Source organism: Larimichthys crocea, chromosome XX, assembly GCF_000972845.2.
Source record: "Larimichthys crocea isolate SSNF chromosome XX, L_crocea_2.0, whole genome shotgun sequence".
In the NCBI taxonomy this organism is placed as follows: Eukaryota; Metazoa; Chordata; class Actinopteri; family Sciaenidae; genus Larimichthys; species Larimichthys crocea.
In genome coordinates this window covers 16,623,752-16,638,661 of record NC_040030.1, presented here as the reverse complement: position 1 = coordinate 16,638,661, position 14,910 = coordinate 16,623,752, and the positions used below count along the sequence as shown (strand labels likewise).

The following is a 14,910-nucleotide window of genomic DNA, read 5'->3' as shown; positions in this document are numbered from 1 at the left end:
ATTTTAGCTTCAAGTCAACAATAAATAATCCTTAATTTGGAATAATCCATCCTGAATAAAGTCAGTCAACGCTGCCGGTTATCGGCAAAGATGTGGAGGCCGAGCGACGCCTGGTTGCTCAGACAAGCCACCTGTCAATCAAAGCGTCCACGCTCTTAATCCTGCATAACTTTAAGCCTTAATATAATGTGAACAGGTGAGTTGTATATAAATTCACCCTCAGTAGAGTTGTCATAAACGGGGAAATTAGCTACAGAGACCAAAACTGTTTTTTGTACCAGGCTGTAAACATGTTTATTTCTGCTGTGAAGTTGGACATTTGGACATGGGGACTTATGGAGACTGACTCACTTCTGGAGCCAGACTCAAGTGGACGTTTGAGGAACTGCGGTGGTACAAAAGTAGTTTGAGAAATTCGAGTTTCGCCGATAAGAAAACAGACGATCGGGTGTTTTGGCGTCGGAGGGACTGATCCGAGGCATGAGGTCAGCCTGTCGGACTCCCTGCTGTGGGGGGGTTAAAGGTCACGAGGTCAGCTGAAGTGACAACCGAGCAGAACGTGGGGCGATTTATTTCTTTTTTTAGTGTCATAGGACGCCCCCTTCAGGTCTCGCTCCCCGCAGGATGACGATGGAAGAACCATCTGACTGCACAGCAGGAGAGTCTCGACAGCGACTGACGGATCCTCGAGACGTCTCGACGACGACACTCGACGACTAAAGCAGAACAAACCTAACGAAGATCATTTACATGAATAATTAATAAATAGAGCACAATAAACTATAACTGCAGATGTTTTTTTATCAAGTTATCACTTACATAATATACATTATGTACATATACATTCTTACATATGTAAAATATATCAGAGACGATGATTCGCTTGTTTTCTTGCTGCAATAATAAAGTTTTCAGGTGAACCCGGAGAGGGCTGCGTCCGGTCCAAACCCCGGACTCGCCGGGTCGAGCTGTACCAAAATGTGTCGGCGCACGTCTATAAGTTTATAGAAATCTTAACACTGTCTGTCTTCACGCTGCACGCCGAGCTGTCCACGACGATGAATGTTTTAACGGCATTGCAGAGGAATAATCACTTTGTACCACGAAGACATGAAGCAGAAATGTATTTTTGATGTTGGAGAGATGATGATGATGATGATGATGATGATGATGATGACTGTGGTAATGTTGACGCTGATTGTGACGCTGCTTTAACAAAGTGAAATGTTTCAGCCTGTTGGAATAAAAGTACACACAGATCTTATTTATGTATATTTATATGATAAATATAAGAATTAAAAAAAAAACAGCTTTGTAAGCTTTGATTCTGACACGTGAACTTTTCCTTTGTGCTAAATTATGCAGCGTTTAAAAAAAAGAAGAAAAAATGTTTCCTAAATCTGTTTACTATAACATCTTTTAACTTTTATTTTGAAATTTTAAATGTCTATGCAAATGCAAAACGTATTTGTAAATAAATGTCTGTATATTTCTGATGTCTTTACTTTTTATTCATTCACACATCATGTTTTTAGCTTTAAATGCTAATATGCTAACAGCAACAACATCCTGATTTTAAGCTAGTACAATGTTGATCATGGTCACCATGCTAGTTTAGCATGTTAGCATGCTAACATTTGCTAACTAGCACAAACTCCAAGTGAACAAACTATGATCAGCCGTTAACATGGCTAGCCTATGCTAAGCTACACTGGTCCTCTGGGTACATGCTAACCTGCTAACAGTGACAACATCCTGATTTTAAGCTGGTTTAATGTTGACCATGGTCACCATGTTAGCATGCTAGCATTTGGTAACTAGCCCAAAGCCCCAAGTGAACAAACAGGGCTAAGAGTAGATGCTAGCATGGTTATCACCTAAATGCTAATGGGAACATGCTAGTGTGCTTACAATAACAACATTTACTTACTAGCACAAACTCCAAGTGAACAAACTATGGTCAGCCGCTAACATAGCTAGCCTGTGCTAAGCTACCTATGGGTACATGCTAACATGCTAACAGTGACAACATCCTGATTTTAAGCTAGTACAATGTTGACCATGGTCACCATGTTAGTTTTGCATGTTAGCATGCTAGCATTTGCTAACTAGCCCAAACCTCCAAGTGAACAAACGGGGCTAAGAGTAGATGCTAGCATGGTTATCACCTAAATGCTAATGGCAACATGCTAGTGTGCTTACAATAACAACATTCCTCATTTTAGCCTAGCATGATAACATTTACTCACTAGCACAAACTCCAAGTGAACAAACTATGGTCAGCCGCTAACAGAGCTAGCCTGTGCTAAGCTACACTGGCCCTATGGGTACATGCTAACAGTGACAACATCCTGATTTTAAGCTGGTTTAATGTTGATCATGGTCACCATGCTAGTTTAGCATGCTAACATGCTAGTTTAGCATGTTAGCATGCTAGCATTTGCTAACTAGCACTAAACCCAAGTAATGTAGCTGTAGCTGTTTACGTTTACCACAGTGGGTCAAAGACATTCATGGTCCCCAGAGGATCATGCATACTGATCTTATAGGAACATCTTTAGGTGTGTGTGTGTGTGTGTGTGTGTGTGTTCACAGGCGGGTGGTGCAGTAGGACCCAGGGTGAAGCAGGGAGCAGGCAGGAGGGAGGAGCCTGAATATAAACCAAACAACCCTCCACACCCTGCAGTCTCTGAAAGTTCCTCCGCATTCCTGCCATACACACAGACACACACGCCTAGAGACACACACACACACACACATATACAGACACTTACATATACACACAAATCTGGGAGGGACCGCACACCGAGGTAAGTGTGTGCAGACAGAGTGTGTTTGTGTTTTGTTCCTGCTCTTCATCAGTGTGTGTTCAAACAGGAGTCTGGAGGTGAGTCTGGGCCTGCTGTAGGACCGAGACCAGAACCATCAACCATCATCATCATCATCATCATCAGCGCTCTGACAGGTGTCGTATGTCCTGACTCATCCTTTCTTGTCGTTTGTGTCAAACTCAGCTGTGCTGCAGTCAAAACACAGGAAGTTCTTTTATGGGCTGTTTGAGTCGACATAACTGAAACACTGAGATCTGATCTGAACGCAGCAGAACAGGACGGTTTGAACAATCCACCCCTAAACTGCTGCATGTTCAGTCTTGCATGCAAATCCACGGGCACCATAACCGGTACACGGTTGTTTTAATGTTATATACATGTTCAGAGAGAGAGTTTAAGACGTTTTAAAGACCTTTAAGGAAGTTTACGTCCACTCAAAGTTCTTGATTCTGCAGCTGATTCAGAGAATCAGGCTGTGAGAAGTACTACTTGCTGACTGAACCTCCCTCGCTTCACCATCTCCTTCTTAAAGTGAAGGAGAAACCACCAAACGTGCAAAAAGTCCTGTTTGGTTTGACTCCAGCAGAGTCCAAGTCTTATTTTCAGGTGATTATACACCAATAAAAACAGAGTTATGAATGTAATATTCAATTTATACCATATTCTGTAAATAGAGACTCTTACTGCCGTGTAAACATGTTTATTTTTCACATGGATGTAACTTTATTTGTCAGTTTGCATGAAATACAAAGTAGAGTTGAAGCTGATGTGATGAACTGAAATTTGAACCCGATAGTGGCGCTAAATGAAAAGTTAAAAGATCACCAAAGTTATTCCGATTCATACTGAGAGGGACAAGAAAGTCTGAGTCATGGCAATTCATCACTTCAACAGTTGTTGATAAAAAAAAATACAAATGTCAATGTTGCTCAATGAAAAGTCAGTTCATCAGTGAAGTCACAAGGGTTTATCCTCCAGCAACCATGAAAGTTTTTCTGGTACAGTAGATGTAGGAGTCAGTTTTACTATATTTTCAGTTTTTTAAACTGGGTTTTATCCTCACAGTCGTGTTTTTCTCACCAGGACAAACCTCCTGAAGCTTTTTATGTTCCATAAATGTGAAAGGTCAGAGGACACTCTGAAGAATCCTCCTCAAACTGCTGCATGTTCAGTCTTGCATGCAAATCCACGACCAGTGTAATGTTACTGTGATGTAATGGCTAGTGAATGCAAAACACTAATAAAAAATGAAAATAAACATAACTGTTAATATATAGACTCAATTATGTAAATGATGGATTATGTATCATATCAGAGAGTCCTGACACAGGACTGACTGTTGACTTATTACTGTGCCTGACACAAATTCACACTTGTTATTCTTCTTATCTTACATTTTACGTTTTTTCAGGACTACTACACAAAACATTTATCAAAATGTCTCCAAAAAAAGAGCGGGAAAATTTAACATGGGCGCTTATGGACGGAATGTTCGGAAGCTAGAGTGAGTCACATGACCGCTAGAGTGGAAAATCTGTATCAGAAAATAATGTTTAAACTGCTCTCACAGCCACAAATTTCACTCTACAGAAATAATTTGAACATCAGATTGTAGGAAAGTTTGTGCTGCTCGCTCACATGAACCTGCTGAAGCTGTCAGACTTTTAGTTTTGGCTCTGTTAGCTCAGATGTGTCAGGATCACCCACCAACTGCCTCATTTACTCCCATATTAACTGAGAGCAGAGATTTGTGGAGGGAAAGCAGACGTACCAGTTTTTTACCTCGCTCTAGAGGTCACATTTTTTAACTTTAGCCACACAGATTATATATGCAGACGTTCAGCGAGACCTGAGGATGCTTAAAATCCTCTCTGTTCATTGATACGACCTACAGTTTGGTCAGAGCGGTCTCTTGTTTGAAGGTGAACTTTGAAGGCTTTCTCTCTCTCAGCAGCTTCAACTGACAGAAGCTGCTGTTTGTTGCTCTGCTCTGATTGGTCGATTGCAGCTTGTTGCTGGGCAGAAATTCACAAGGCTGACTGTGATTGGTTTAAGTCTTGTGTGGACTTGGAAACAATAAATGTAGTATGCATACAGCCACAGGAAGTCCAAAAGAAATGGGGTATAAAGACAGGGTCTAGATTTGGCCTAGACTTGGACTTCTTATCTCCAACGTCATCCTCTGGGGACTATGAATGTACAAAACAGTTGTTGAGATGTTTTGATGTGGACCAAAGTGGTGGACGGTCAGACGGACATGTTCATCCTTAGAGCCATGATCCTAGCAGGACTAAAAATGAGTAGTTCTCTTAAGATGATGATGATGGATTATTGATTCTCTCCTCAGTCTCACCATGAGTAAGGCGGGCGGTGATGAAGGTGGTGACGGTGGCAGCGGTGAAACATCCCAGCAGCCGGAGGATAAAGTTCCAGCGGTGAGTAAACTGAGCGGCGCGGCCATCGGACCGGGCTGGACAAAAGTTAGCTGCCCCTGCTGCGTGTCGGAGCGGGTCGAGCCGTTGGTGCTGGTGAAGCTCGGAGGGAAAGTTCGACCTGAGACGAAAAGGTGGCTCATCAGACTGATCGGAGCTCCTCAGAAAGATGGAGGTGAGGAGCTGGATGATTGACATGTGGGTTGAAACTTTCTCTCAGTTTGGACGTCTGTCCTGAGGCGAGCCTTTTCCTGGAAGGTCTCAAGCATTTAAACATTTGATTGTATTTGCATTTACATGCCGGGTGGCAACGTGGATAAGCTAATTTCAATATTCAGACACAGACCTGAAATTATAGTTTCCAAAAACACCAAACATGTCCGTGACGGTACGCCCATAAAACATTAAGTCTGGAATTTAAATATTTTACTACCTCGCTCATATAACTACAACAAAGAGATGAGTGACGATTGATAGTCCAGAAAATCGTCAAAGACGTGGACGTTCGAACTGCTAGTTCTGGCACTTCCACTTGCCACGAAGGCTGCTGCTTGGTTTGCAAACAAGCTCGACTGTACAGGACACACTGTACTCTACATCTGGGTCTATAGCTATACCCTGTATATATATTTGTAGAGTGTTTTGTTTGAACAACCTTTAAGGAGGAAAAACTGGCTGAAATGTAATCATCTGGGACAAACCGGGACAAACGTCAGCTAAATGTTGTAATGTTTTGAGGTAAAGTTACTGGAGTCTGGTGGTTTTAAACCAAGCGGAAATCTCTTAAAAACTGGAATTCCTCGAAACATGTTTGACTCTCTCGTTTTCGGACTGCAGTATCAATTTTTTGCCACTAGACGTCACTGTTACACCCAAAGTTACATATTATTCATCTAATGACCTGATGAGATCCTGTGAGTTTCAGTCTGTCGTCTTTACTCTCACCTGTCTCACCTCAGGTGCTGCATTACTGGCCCACCCGGGTGAGGACGCCAGTGGTGACATCATTGTGGTCTCGGCCCCGCGCTGTACGTTACTCAGAGCCACCGAGGAGCTCGGTCTGTGCAAGACTTACAGCAACGACAACATGGAGGCCTTCTCCTACAACGACAGAGACAACTTTAAAGATTCAGGTATTTGAATGTATTCATGAACACACACACACACACACACAGAATCAGAGGTGGATGAGCTCATGTGGATGTCACAGTTGAGTTTTATTGCCTCCTGTGGAGGTGCATCACTGTAGCATCCTGTTCCCGGGTCATAAAACTGAAGCCCTCGTCGTGCACAAACAGTCCGGCAGCTGCACGCGGTACAAAGTCCAGTCACACTGCGTCTGTCCACATATGGAGATGTGGTGATAAACTGAAGGATTGTTCCTACAATGACATAATGATAGTCCACACGTCTCGCTCAAACTAGATTATTGACAGTACTGAGTGAGAACAGTATTTATACCACAAGCTGCATCATCAGGTTCATCATTAAGTGTGTATTCTTACATGTTTGTGTCTGTGACAGACAACATGGAGGTGTTCCTGACTCTGGCCGAGCGGCAGTACATAGTCAAGTACGAGCTGGACGGTCTGCGGGCTCAGAGAGACCTGAGGGTCCCCGGTCTGTCCGACAGCGACGCACTGCAACACCGAGACAACATCTGTGAGTTTCTCTGTGATCCCACTGTGGTGAATACGCTCAGCTGTACTCGAGTATTTGTTCTGATTACATTACATATGTAATCATTACAAACCCAGCAGCAGCTGATATCACTGCCTAGTCCAGCAGCAGTCAGCCCAGCTCGGCGTCTGTCTTTCAGCCTTTTATTTCACCAAGCTCTCACCAACCACTAAAAGTCAGTCCCACATTTACTCTTGTCCGGCGGCTTCTTGCTCGCTCACTCTCTCCTTTTCTCTTCTTAGCTTCCTCCGTCAGCGTCCTCTTCACTCTCTTTCCTCTGCCTCATGTCCATAGAAGCTGCTGACACCTTCCTCTTCTTCTTCCTTGGTGGTCCAACTGTTCTGAGCTCACAATCCAGGAAGCCCAGCTAACAACTGAGCTGACATGATAACAGCAGCTAATAAATTGATGCTACCATGAGCTAACAGCAGCTAACAAACTGAGCTAACAGAGCTAACAGCAGCAAACAAAAACTGAGCTAACATGAGCTAACAGCCGCTAACCAACTGACTAACAGTAGCTAACAGCAGCTAACAAACTGAGCTAACAGGCATAACAGCAGCTAACAGACTGAGCTAACATGAGCTAACACAGGCTAACAACAGCATGAGCTAACATGAGCTACAGCAGCTACAGACTGAGCTAACAAACTGAGCTAACGCAGCTAACAAACAACTGATGCTAACATGAGCTACAGACTGAGCTAACAACTGAGCTAACAGCCAGAACACAGCCAGCTAACAATGAGCTAATAGACTGAGCTAACATGCAGCATAAACAGCTAGCTAACATGATGCTAACATGAGCTAAACAGCAGCTTAACAGACTGCAGCTAACATGAGCTAACAGCAGCTAACAGACTGAGCTAACATGAGCTAACAGAGCTATACAGAGCTAACAGACTGAGCGAACATGTGGCTAACAGAGCTAGCTACAGCTGTCAGCAGTTTACTTCACTGTCCATCATAAACTCTGTAAATCACAGAGAGTTGAGGCGGAGCAGCCGGAGGACATCAGAGGGAAAACCAGAAAACATTTCCTCCATAAAATATGATCCAGTTTCACCAGAATCAGTGAAATAGTTGCTGCTGTGTGACTTAGTGCCGTAAAGCGTAAAGGGAAGTTGCGTGATGTTGCTTTAAATTACCATGTACAAATATAAATTTATGTTTTCTGGATGGCAGCAGCCATGTTGTAAATATTTTCTTCTCTGTGATGTTTCGCTGACCTCAGCTCTTCTTCTCTCTTCACATTCAATCAAGAAATTGCTTCAGTCAGCATCAGCCTTGGTGTGTTTGTGGCGTATGTGTGTGTGTGTGTAACTGTATATGTGTGGACCGGTAGTTGCTTACTGTCCTCTTTTTCTGTCCAAGTCACTCACTGTTCATGTCGTGTTGCTGTTGTTGTTGCAGGGCAGAAGCTCGGGTCAGCCGGTGTCATCGTGGACACGCTTCCCCTCCACGACCCGGACAAACTGAAGGATCTCAGTGAAGCCTGGTACTCTGGGAACCAGCTGGCTCAGCCGCTGGGTGGGTGTAAATACAACATGACAAACACATGCTGCAGCTGATCTATCTGCTTCACACCGGACTCCTCTGTTTGTTTCTTTATCCAGATTCAGTCAACGGGTACTTTGGAAGCTCGGTGGCGTTCTACTTCAGCTTCCTTGATTTCTACACCTGGTCTCTGCTCCCACCAGCGATACTAGGCCTCACCATCGCATACTTCTCAGGTAGGTGTGTGGATTTATCATTTATTGATGGGTCCAGGTGTTGGTAGTGTTGTAGAGGAGGTCCTCTCTGAAGAGCTGGAGGTCTTCAGGAGGTCTGTGAAGGTAGAGAGGGACGCCCCTGATCTGTAGGAACTGGTAGGACGTTCCACCAACGGGGAACAACAGACAGAAAAGTTTGGACTGTCCTGAGAGGACAGGTGGCAGAGCCAAGAGGAGGTAACATCTGTCTGTATGAGGACGTTCAAGAACCAGAGACTGCTTTGTAGTCAGCGTTAGAGATCTGAGTTTAACGTGGCTGCTACAGGTCGACAGAGAAGCTCCATGATCAGCAGAGGAACATGTTGAAGAACAGACGAGCCGCCACGTTCTGGATCAGTAGTTGACTCATGAGATGTATCAGGAGCTGGGTAGCACGTTGAGTCAAGTAAGGCCTGGATTTTTCTAATGTAGGTAGAGAAGGTTAGTCGGTCATCGATCATGACTCCTAAGTTTCTTGCTACCCTGGTACAGGCGAGACACAGGCGATCAGCTCTGATGTTGTTGTCATGGTGTATAGTTTGGTTGACTGGGGGGGACCAGCAGTCGGTGGTGTGTCTTCATCCATGTAGATATTTCTGAGAGGCTTTCAGAGATCCGTGAAGAGACCGAGGGGTCGTCAGGTGGAGATGACAGATAGACTGGAGTGTCATCTGCATAGCGGTGATCCGAGAAGCCGTGCAAGCGAATAATCGGACCCAGAGGGGTGGTGTAAATAGTTTCGCCACACCACTAGATGCCACTAATTCCTCCACGCTGATGCTGATCTGTGTGAGTCTGAACACAGTTACATCTGACCACAAACTAAGTTCTTCTTGTCCGTCACAGGTGAGGTTCAGAAGGACATGGACGAGTCCGTCTCAGGCTCTCAGGTTGAAGCTGTTGACTCTGACTCAGGACCAGCCGTCGGCGGTCACATGATCCAGGCGGTGTTCAGCATGATCTGGTCCACGGTGGTCATGGAGATGTGGAAGCGTCGGAGCGCCTCCCTTTCATACCGCTGGGGCACCCTGCACCTCGCCGAGCGCTTCGCGGAGCCCCGACCCGGTTTCCACGGCGAAGTCGGGGTCAATCCTGTGACGGGTCGCGTGGAGCCGCTCTTTCCTGAATGGCAGAGGGAGCTACGTATGGCGCTGGTGTCTGTGCCGGTGGTGGGGCTGTTCCTAGGTACAATGATCCTCTACATTCATGACATTTTATTAGCTTCTTAACTTTTCCAAAGATCTGCTGAGTGTTACAACTCCACGTCACGTGTCCTCCTGCAGGGATGGTGGTGCTGGGTATGCTTTGTTTCTACTGGGGGGAGGCCCAGGTGAAGGAGCTGCACCAAGACTGGGACACCATGCTGTCTCAGACTTTAATCTACATGCCCTCGGTGCTTCACATCGTCTATACGAACATGTTAGCGACTGTTTACAAGAAAGTGGCACAATCTCTGACTGAATATGGTGAGTAATACTTCTATGTACTGTGTACTTTGTGTAGTAGTTTCAGCATTTTGAGTACGGACTTTGTCAACTCATCACAATATTTTAGCACTTCTTATCTTGGACAAATTGAAACCATGCAAGCTTCAGAGCAACATTTGACTACCAAAATACAAATATAAAACATGCACAACATACATTTTTATATTGAGGCATTCACTGCCACTTCTTCAACTCCAGCAGCTTTCACAACCAGAGCAACTAACAGCAGCTGTGTCTGTCGAGAGAGAAAGCCTTCAAAGTTCACCTTCAAACAAGAGACCGCTCTGACCAAACTGTAGGTCGTATCAATGAACAGAGAGGATTTTAAGCATCCTCAGGTCTCGCTGAACGTCTACATATATAATCTGTGTGGCTAAAGTTAAAAATGTGACCTCTAGAGCGAGGTAAAAAACTGGTACGTCTGCTTTCCCTCCACAAATCTCTGCTCTCAGTTAATATGGGAGTAAATGGGGCAGTTGGTGGGTGATCCTGACACATCTGAGCTAACAGAGCCAAAACTAGAAGTCTGACAGCTTCAGGAGGTTCATGTGATGCGATGACCCGTTAACTGACCTCATATCTCCCTTTAGAGAACCACAGAGAGGAGTCGGCCTTTCAGAACCACCTCACAGCCAAAGTCCTGGTGGTGAGTTCCTCGTCTCCTCGTCCTCCTTCTCTCAGCTCTTACATCCTTTTGTTTTTTAACCTTTTCTCTGTTGTTGTTGTTCCCTCCAGTTCACCTTCTTCAACTACTTTGCGGTGCTCTTCCACATCGCCTTCTTCAAGCAGGATGTGCCTTTACTTCGTAAGGTAACAGCCGAGCTCTGCAGATCTTCAACCGGAGGAAAGTGTCCACTGATGTAAAACATGGACATAGTCTCCATGTGGACAAACCAAACACTGTCTCTACATGGAGCCTTTTGGTATTTTTTGCATGTTTCTCCTTCACTCTAGGAAGGAGAGGGTGAAGCGAGGGGGATTCAATCAGCAACTAGATAACCACTGAATCTCTCACACTGCACCTTTAATATAATTTGAACAGACCAAAACTGTTTTTTGTACCAGGCTGTAAACATGTTTATTTCTGCTGTGAAGTTGGACATTTGGACATGGGGACTTATGGAGACTGACTCACTTCTGGAGCCAGCCTCAGGTGGACGTTAGAGGAACTGCAGGTTTTGGGCTTCACTTCCTGAGCAACAATAAATCTGCATGTTCTTTGTCTGTCTGCAGCGTTTAGCGTCTCTGCTGATCGTGACCCAGCTGGTGAACCAGGTGACGGAGGTGGTCATACCCTTCCTAGTGGACCGGTTCATCAGCGCCCCCCACAGGACGGAGCATAAGGACGACCCACAGGAGGACAAATTTAGGAACCAAAGCACCCTGCCTGCTTTCCCCGTGAGTAGTCCAGTGTTCAGTGCGTTAAAACAGACTCTGCCAGCGCGTGACGCTGCCTCTCGTGTCTTCACAGGGCTTGTTTGCAGAGTACATCGAGCTCCTGGTGCAGTTTGGGTATTTGAGTCTTTTCTCCTGCGTGTATCCTCTCACGGCCGTTCTGCTGCTCATCAACAACCTGACGGAGATCCGGTCGGACGCCTACAAGATGTGCAAGCTCTTCCGTAAACCCTTCTCCCCTCCCGTGGCTAACATGGGCGTGTGGCAGGTCAGCGGATAATGACAAAATGAGAGTCACCCGGCGAGTCACGCTCGGAATCAAACAGCTCATTGTGTCGTCGCGTTTCAGATCGCCTTCGAGGTCCTCAGCTTTGTCTCCGTCGTGTCCAACTGCTGGCTGCTGCTGCTGTCACCATGGTTACAGGCGAGGTTTCAGGAGGGCGGGATGAGCAGCACAAACATCCTGCTGTTGGCCGTGTTGGTGGAGGTAAGGTGGAGTCTCAAAACATGAAATATTTGATCATGTGTTTAATTTAACTTGGTAATCACAATATTAGATCCGAGGTTGTGCTTTAACGTCAATATTGGCACGGCAGTCGTTCAGTAATGACATTAAAGCACGTCCTCTCGTCTAATATTGCGTTATCACGTCCTGTTACGTGTTTTATTTGTCTCACGCTCTGTTTGCAGCACGTGCTGATCTTAGTGAAGGTGATCCTGGCGGTGCTGATCCCAGACGAACCGGACTGGATCCGTAAAAAGAGAGAGCATATCGAGTACACCTCGATGCAGGCGCTGAGACAGCAGGTGAGCCGAGCACGCTCACACCTTTCATGATTTAACCGTTCTCCTTCATCTGAGTGACAGCGCCTCTTTCTTTTCTCGTAGAAGCTGCAGCCTGAAGAGTCCTGATGGCATTTCACAGTGTTGGTAGATGAAGATACAGTACCAACCTCAGTGTTCAGTGGGCCCAGACGGATCTCCAACCGGACCCGCGATGCATTCCTGCTGAGCTCCCGCTTTATACTTTTAAAGTGTTTCTGCTGCTCTCACTAATCAGCACGGTGCTTCCGCGATGTCCGCACTTTGAATTTGCACACTCATGTTAATATATCGGAACAGCAGCTAAGAAGTGTTTTTATTCTCACATAGCAGAAGGTGAATGTATGTCGTCTTCATGACGGTTACTTGACGAAATGTTCCTGAATGTTTGAGCTCAGCAAGAGGACAGTGTCATCACTGGAGCGATCAGTTTCAGAGTGTAATCGAGTATTTGTTCTGATTACATTACTCATGATCCAAAAACTAGCGAGTCTTCTCCTCTGCCATCATGTCCATAGAGGCTGCTGAGCCCAGTTACATGAGCCTGTTTGCCCGGCTCCTGTTCTGGCACGCCGCCGGCTCTTCTGCCCCGTGGTTACTTCACTGTCCGTCATAAACTCTGTAAATCACAGAGAGTTGAGGCGGAGCAGCCGGAGGACATCAGAGGGAAAACCAGAAAACATTTCCTCCATAAAATATGATCCAGTTTCACCAGAATCAGTGAAATAGTTGCTGCTGTGTAAATGTTTGAACACTTCCCGTGATGATCCTGTCCTCTCATGTGACACCTCAGACAAGTTTGATATATTTGCAGAGGAAACGACGAGGAGCTACCAAAGAACCGCTTCGTGCTTTGCTTTTAGAAAAGTTTTATTTTTTTACAGTCGGTCTGTTTTTCAGCTTCACGTTCACGCCGAGCGTTATTACACTGAATCACTGTGTAACTTATTTGTTTTTACAGCCACCAGGTGGCACTATACACCTGACATTAATGAGGCCTAGTGGCTGCAGTGTGTGTGTGTGTGTGTGTGTGTGTGTGCGTTTGTGTGTGTGTGTGTGTGTGTGATGATCTGGAGTTTCGGGTGGTTGTCTGACAATAAACTCCCAGAAGGAAACTGATTGTCTGTTTGTCGTTTTCTTCATAAAACGTTCAGATGAACAACGTTGTAACTGAGTACATTTACTGGCAGTACTTTGAGTATTTTCAGGTACAGTACAGTATTACTATTTTCAGGTTACTCCACTACCTTATCTATAAAGGAAGTATTGTGTATTTATTGTTCTTGTACAGAAAAATAGACATAAATCCACCTAAAAACAGGAAAACATAAAAACTATGTACAGATAAAAGATACCAGAGGGATGGTGGTCAATCGAGATTTAGTGTGTGGCCTTAAAATCACACACTGCTCATGAACACACACACACACACACACACAGTGGATATAATATTAAAATATATCAAAACTTGGACGAGCAGAATACTCAAGATAAGTCAGATTTTGAGAAGAGTCTTATGAACTCTGTAAAAAAAAAAATATTTCTCCTGATACCTGCAGAAGAAGCGAGGCTGATCCTGTTGAGTCCAGATGAAACACTCTTTATCAAAACCTTAGAGAGATTAATTACACAAAGTATTTAAAATAATAAATAATAAAGTGTCCAACGCCAAATCAACGCCAAGAAGAACAAAATATTATGTTGACAAATAAAGAGCAATGAACAAATAAGAGTTCAAATATTATTTATATCTAAATAAATTGTAAAATAAATAAATTATAACGTTAACAACACGTTCAGTTCTCTGTCAGGTTCAAATTATCGAGGCTTCGTTCAATTTAATTGGAACAAAACTTTAATGTTGTAAGACAAAAACAGTCTGTGTTTCCTGTTTTATTTTGTAGTCCTCCTCTCTCTGTGTTGTGTGTTTCTACTTCCTGTCTGTTTTCCCGCCAGTTTCGGATGATTTGTGTCACCTGTCCCTCGTTGGTTTCACCTGGTCTGGCTGTTTGAGCTCAGACGTTTCTGTGTTTGTCGTCTCTGCCTGGTAAGTTATTAAAGTTACTTTCTCTCCTCTCCCTGAACTCACCTGTGACTCACCTTCATCCATCTGAGCTCCATTGTTTCATTTTAAAAGGAGACCAACCGACACACTCATGTTTACCTGTTACCGCACAGCGCCACAGTTACCATGGCAACGCAGCCAAAGTGTTGAAGAAAGAGCGACACAGGAAGTTTCAAATCCACAACTGTTTTTTGTACCAGGCTGTAAACATGTTTATTTCTGCTGTGAAGTTGGACATTTGAACATGGGGACTTATGGAGACTGACTCACTTCTGGAAACGTTGTCAGTCTGATTCTAACTAATAAACGTCGCTTGTAGAACTGTTGACGAGCGAATCACAGCTGATATTCTCGGAACAACAACAGCAGCTCGACCTCGACTGTGGTTTTAAAAAACTGCTTTGTGTCGGCGGTGTGTTCTCCTTTAAGGGCGTTGTTGACGCTGATG

General features: G+C 44.6%; 1 protein-coding gene across 3 annotated transcripts; it reads left to right on the top strand.

Moving 5' to 3' along the window:
• The first annotated feature begins 2,640 nt into the window (after positions 1-2,640).
• On the top strand, positions 2,641-13,506 carry ano10b (anoctamin 10b). Of its 3 annotated transcripts, none has more exons than XM_027272103.1 (16): positions 2,641-2,810; positions 2,878-2,965; positions 5,179-5,438; positions 6,223-6,396; positions 6,788-6,925; positions 8,356-8,472; positions 8,559-8,675; positions 9,540-9,878; positions 9,977-10,159; positions 10,771-10,826; positions 10,916-10,990; positions 11,414-11,578; positions 11,652-11,843; positions 11,925-12,062; positions 12,266-12,382; positions 12,464-13,506. In XM_027272103.1, the coding sequence occupies exons 3-16, from the start codon at positions 5,186-5,188 to the stop codon at positions 12,485-12,487; spliced, it is 2,088 nt and encodes a 695-aa protein (XP_027127904.1). In that variant the 5' UTR covers positions 2,641-2,810; positions 2,878-2,965; positions 5,179-5,185; the 3' UTR covers positions 12,488-13,506. The 3 variants fall into 3 exon arrangements, with proteins under 3 accessions (XP_027127904.1, XP_027127905.1, XP_027127903.1); XM_027272104.1 differs by having other exon boundaries at positions 2,641-2,814; XM_027272102.1 differs by lacking the exons at positions 2,641-2,810; positions 2,878-2,965 and adding an exon at positions 3,504-4,335.
• The last annotated feature ends 1,404 nt before the right edge of the window (positions 13,507-14,910 follow it).

Excerpts from the sequence above, each read along its gene's own strand:
- ano10b (XM_027272102.1), top strand. The coding sequence starts at position 4,301 with ATGGGCGCTTATGGACGGAATGTTCGGAAGCTAGA. Across the intron at positions 4,336-5,178 it reads CGGAATGTTCGGAAGCTAGA|TCTCACCATGAGTAAGGCGG; the intron begins GTGAGTCACATG and ends TTCTCTCCTCAG. Across the intron at positions 12,383-12,463 it reads TGCAGGCGCTGAGACAGCAG|AAGCTGCAGCCTGAAGAGTC; the intron begins GTGAGCCGAGCA and ends CTTTTCTCGTAG.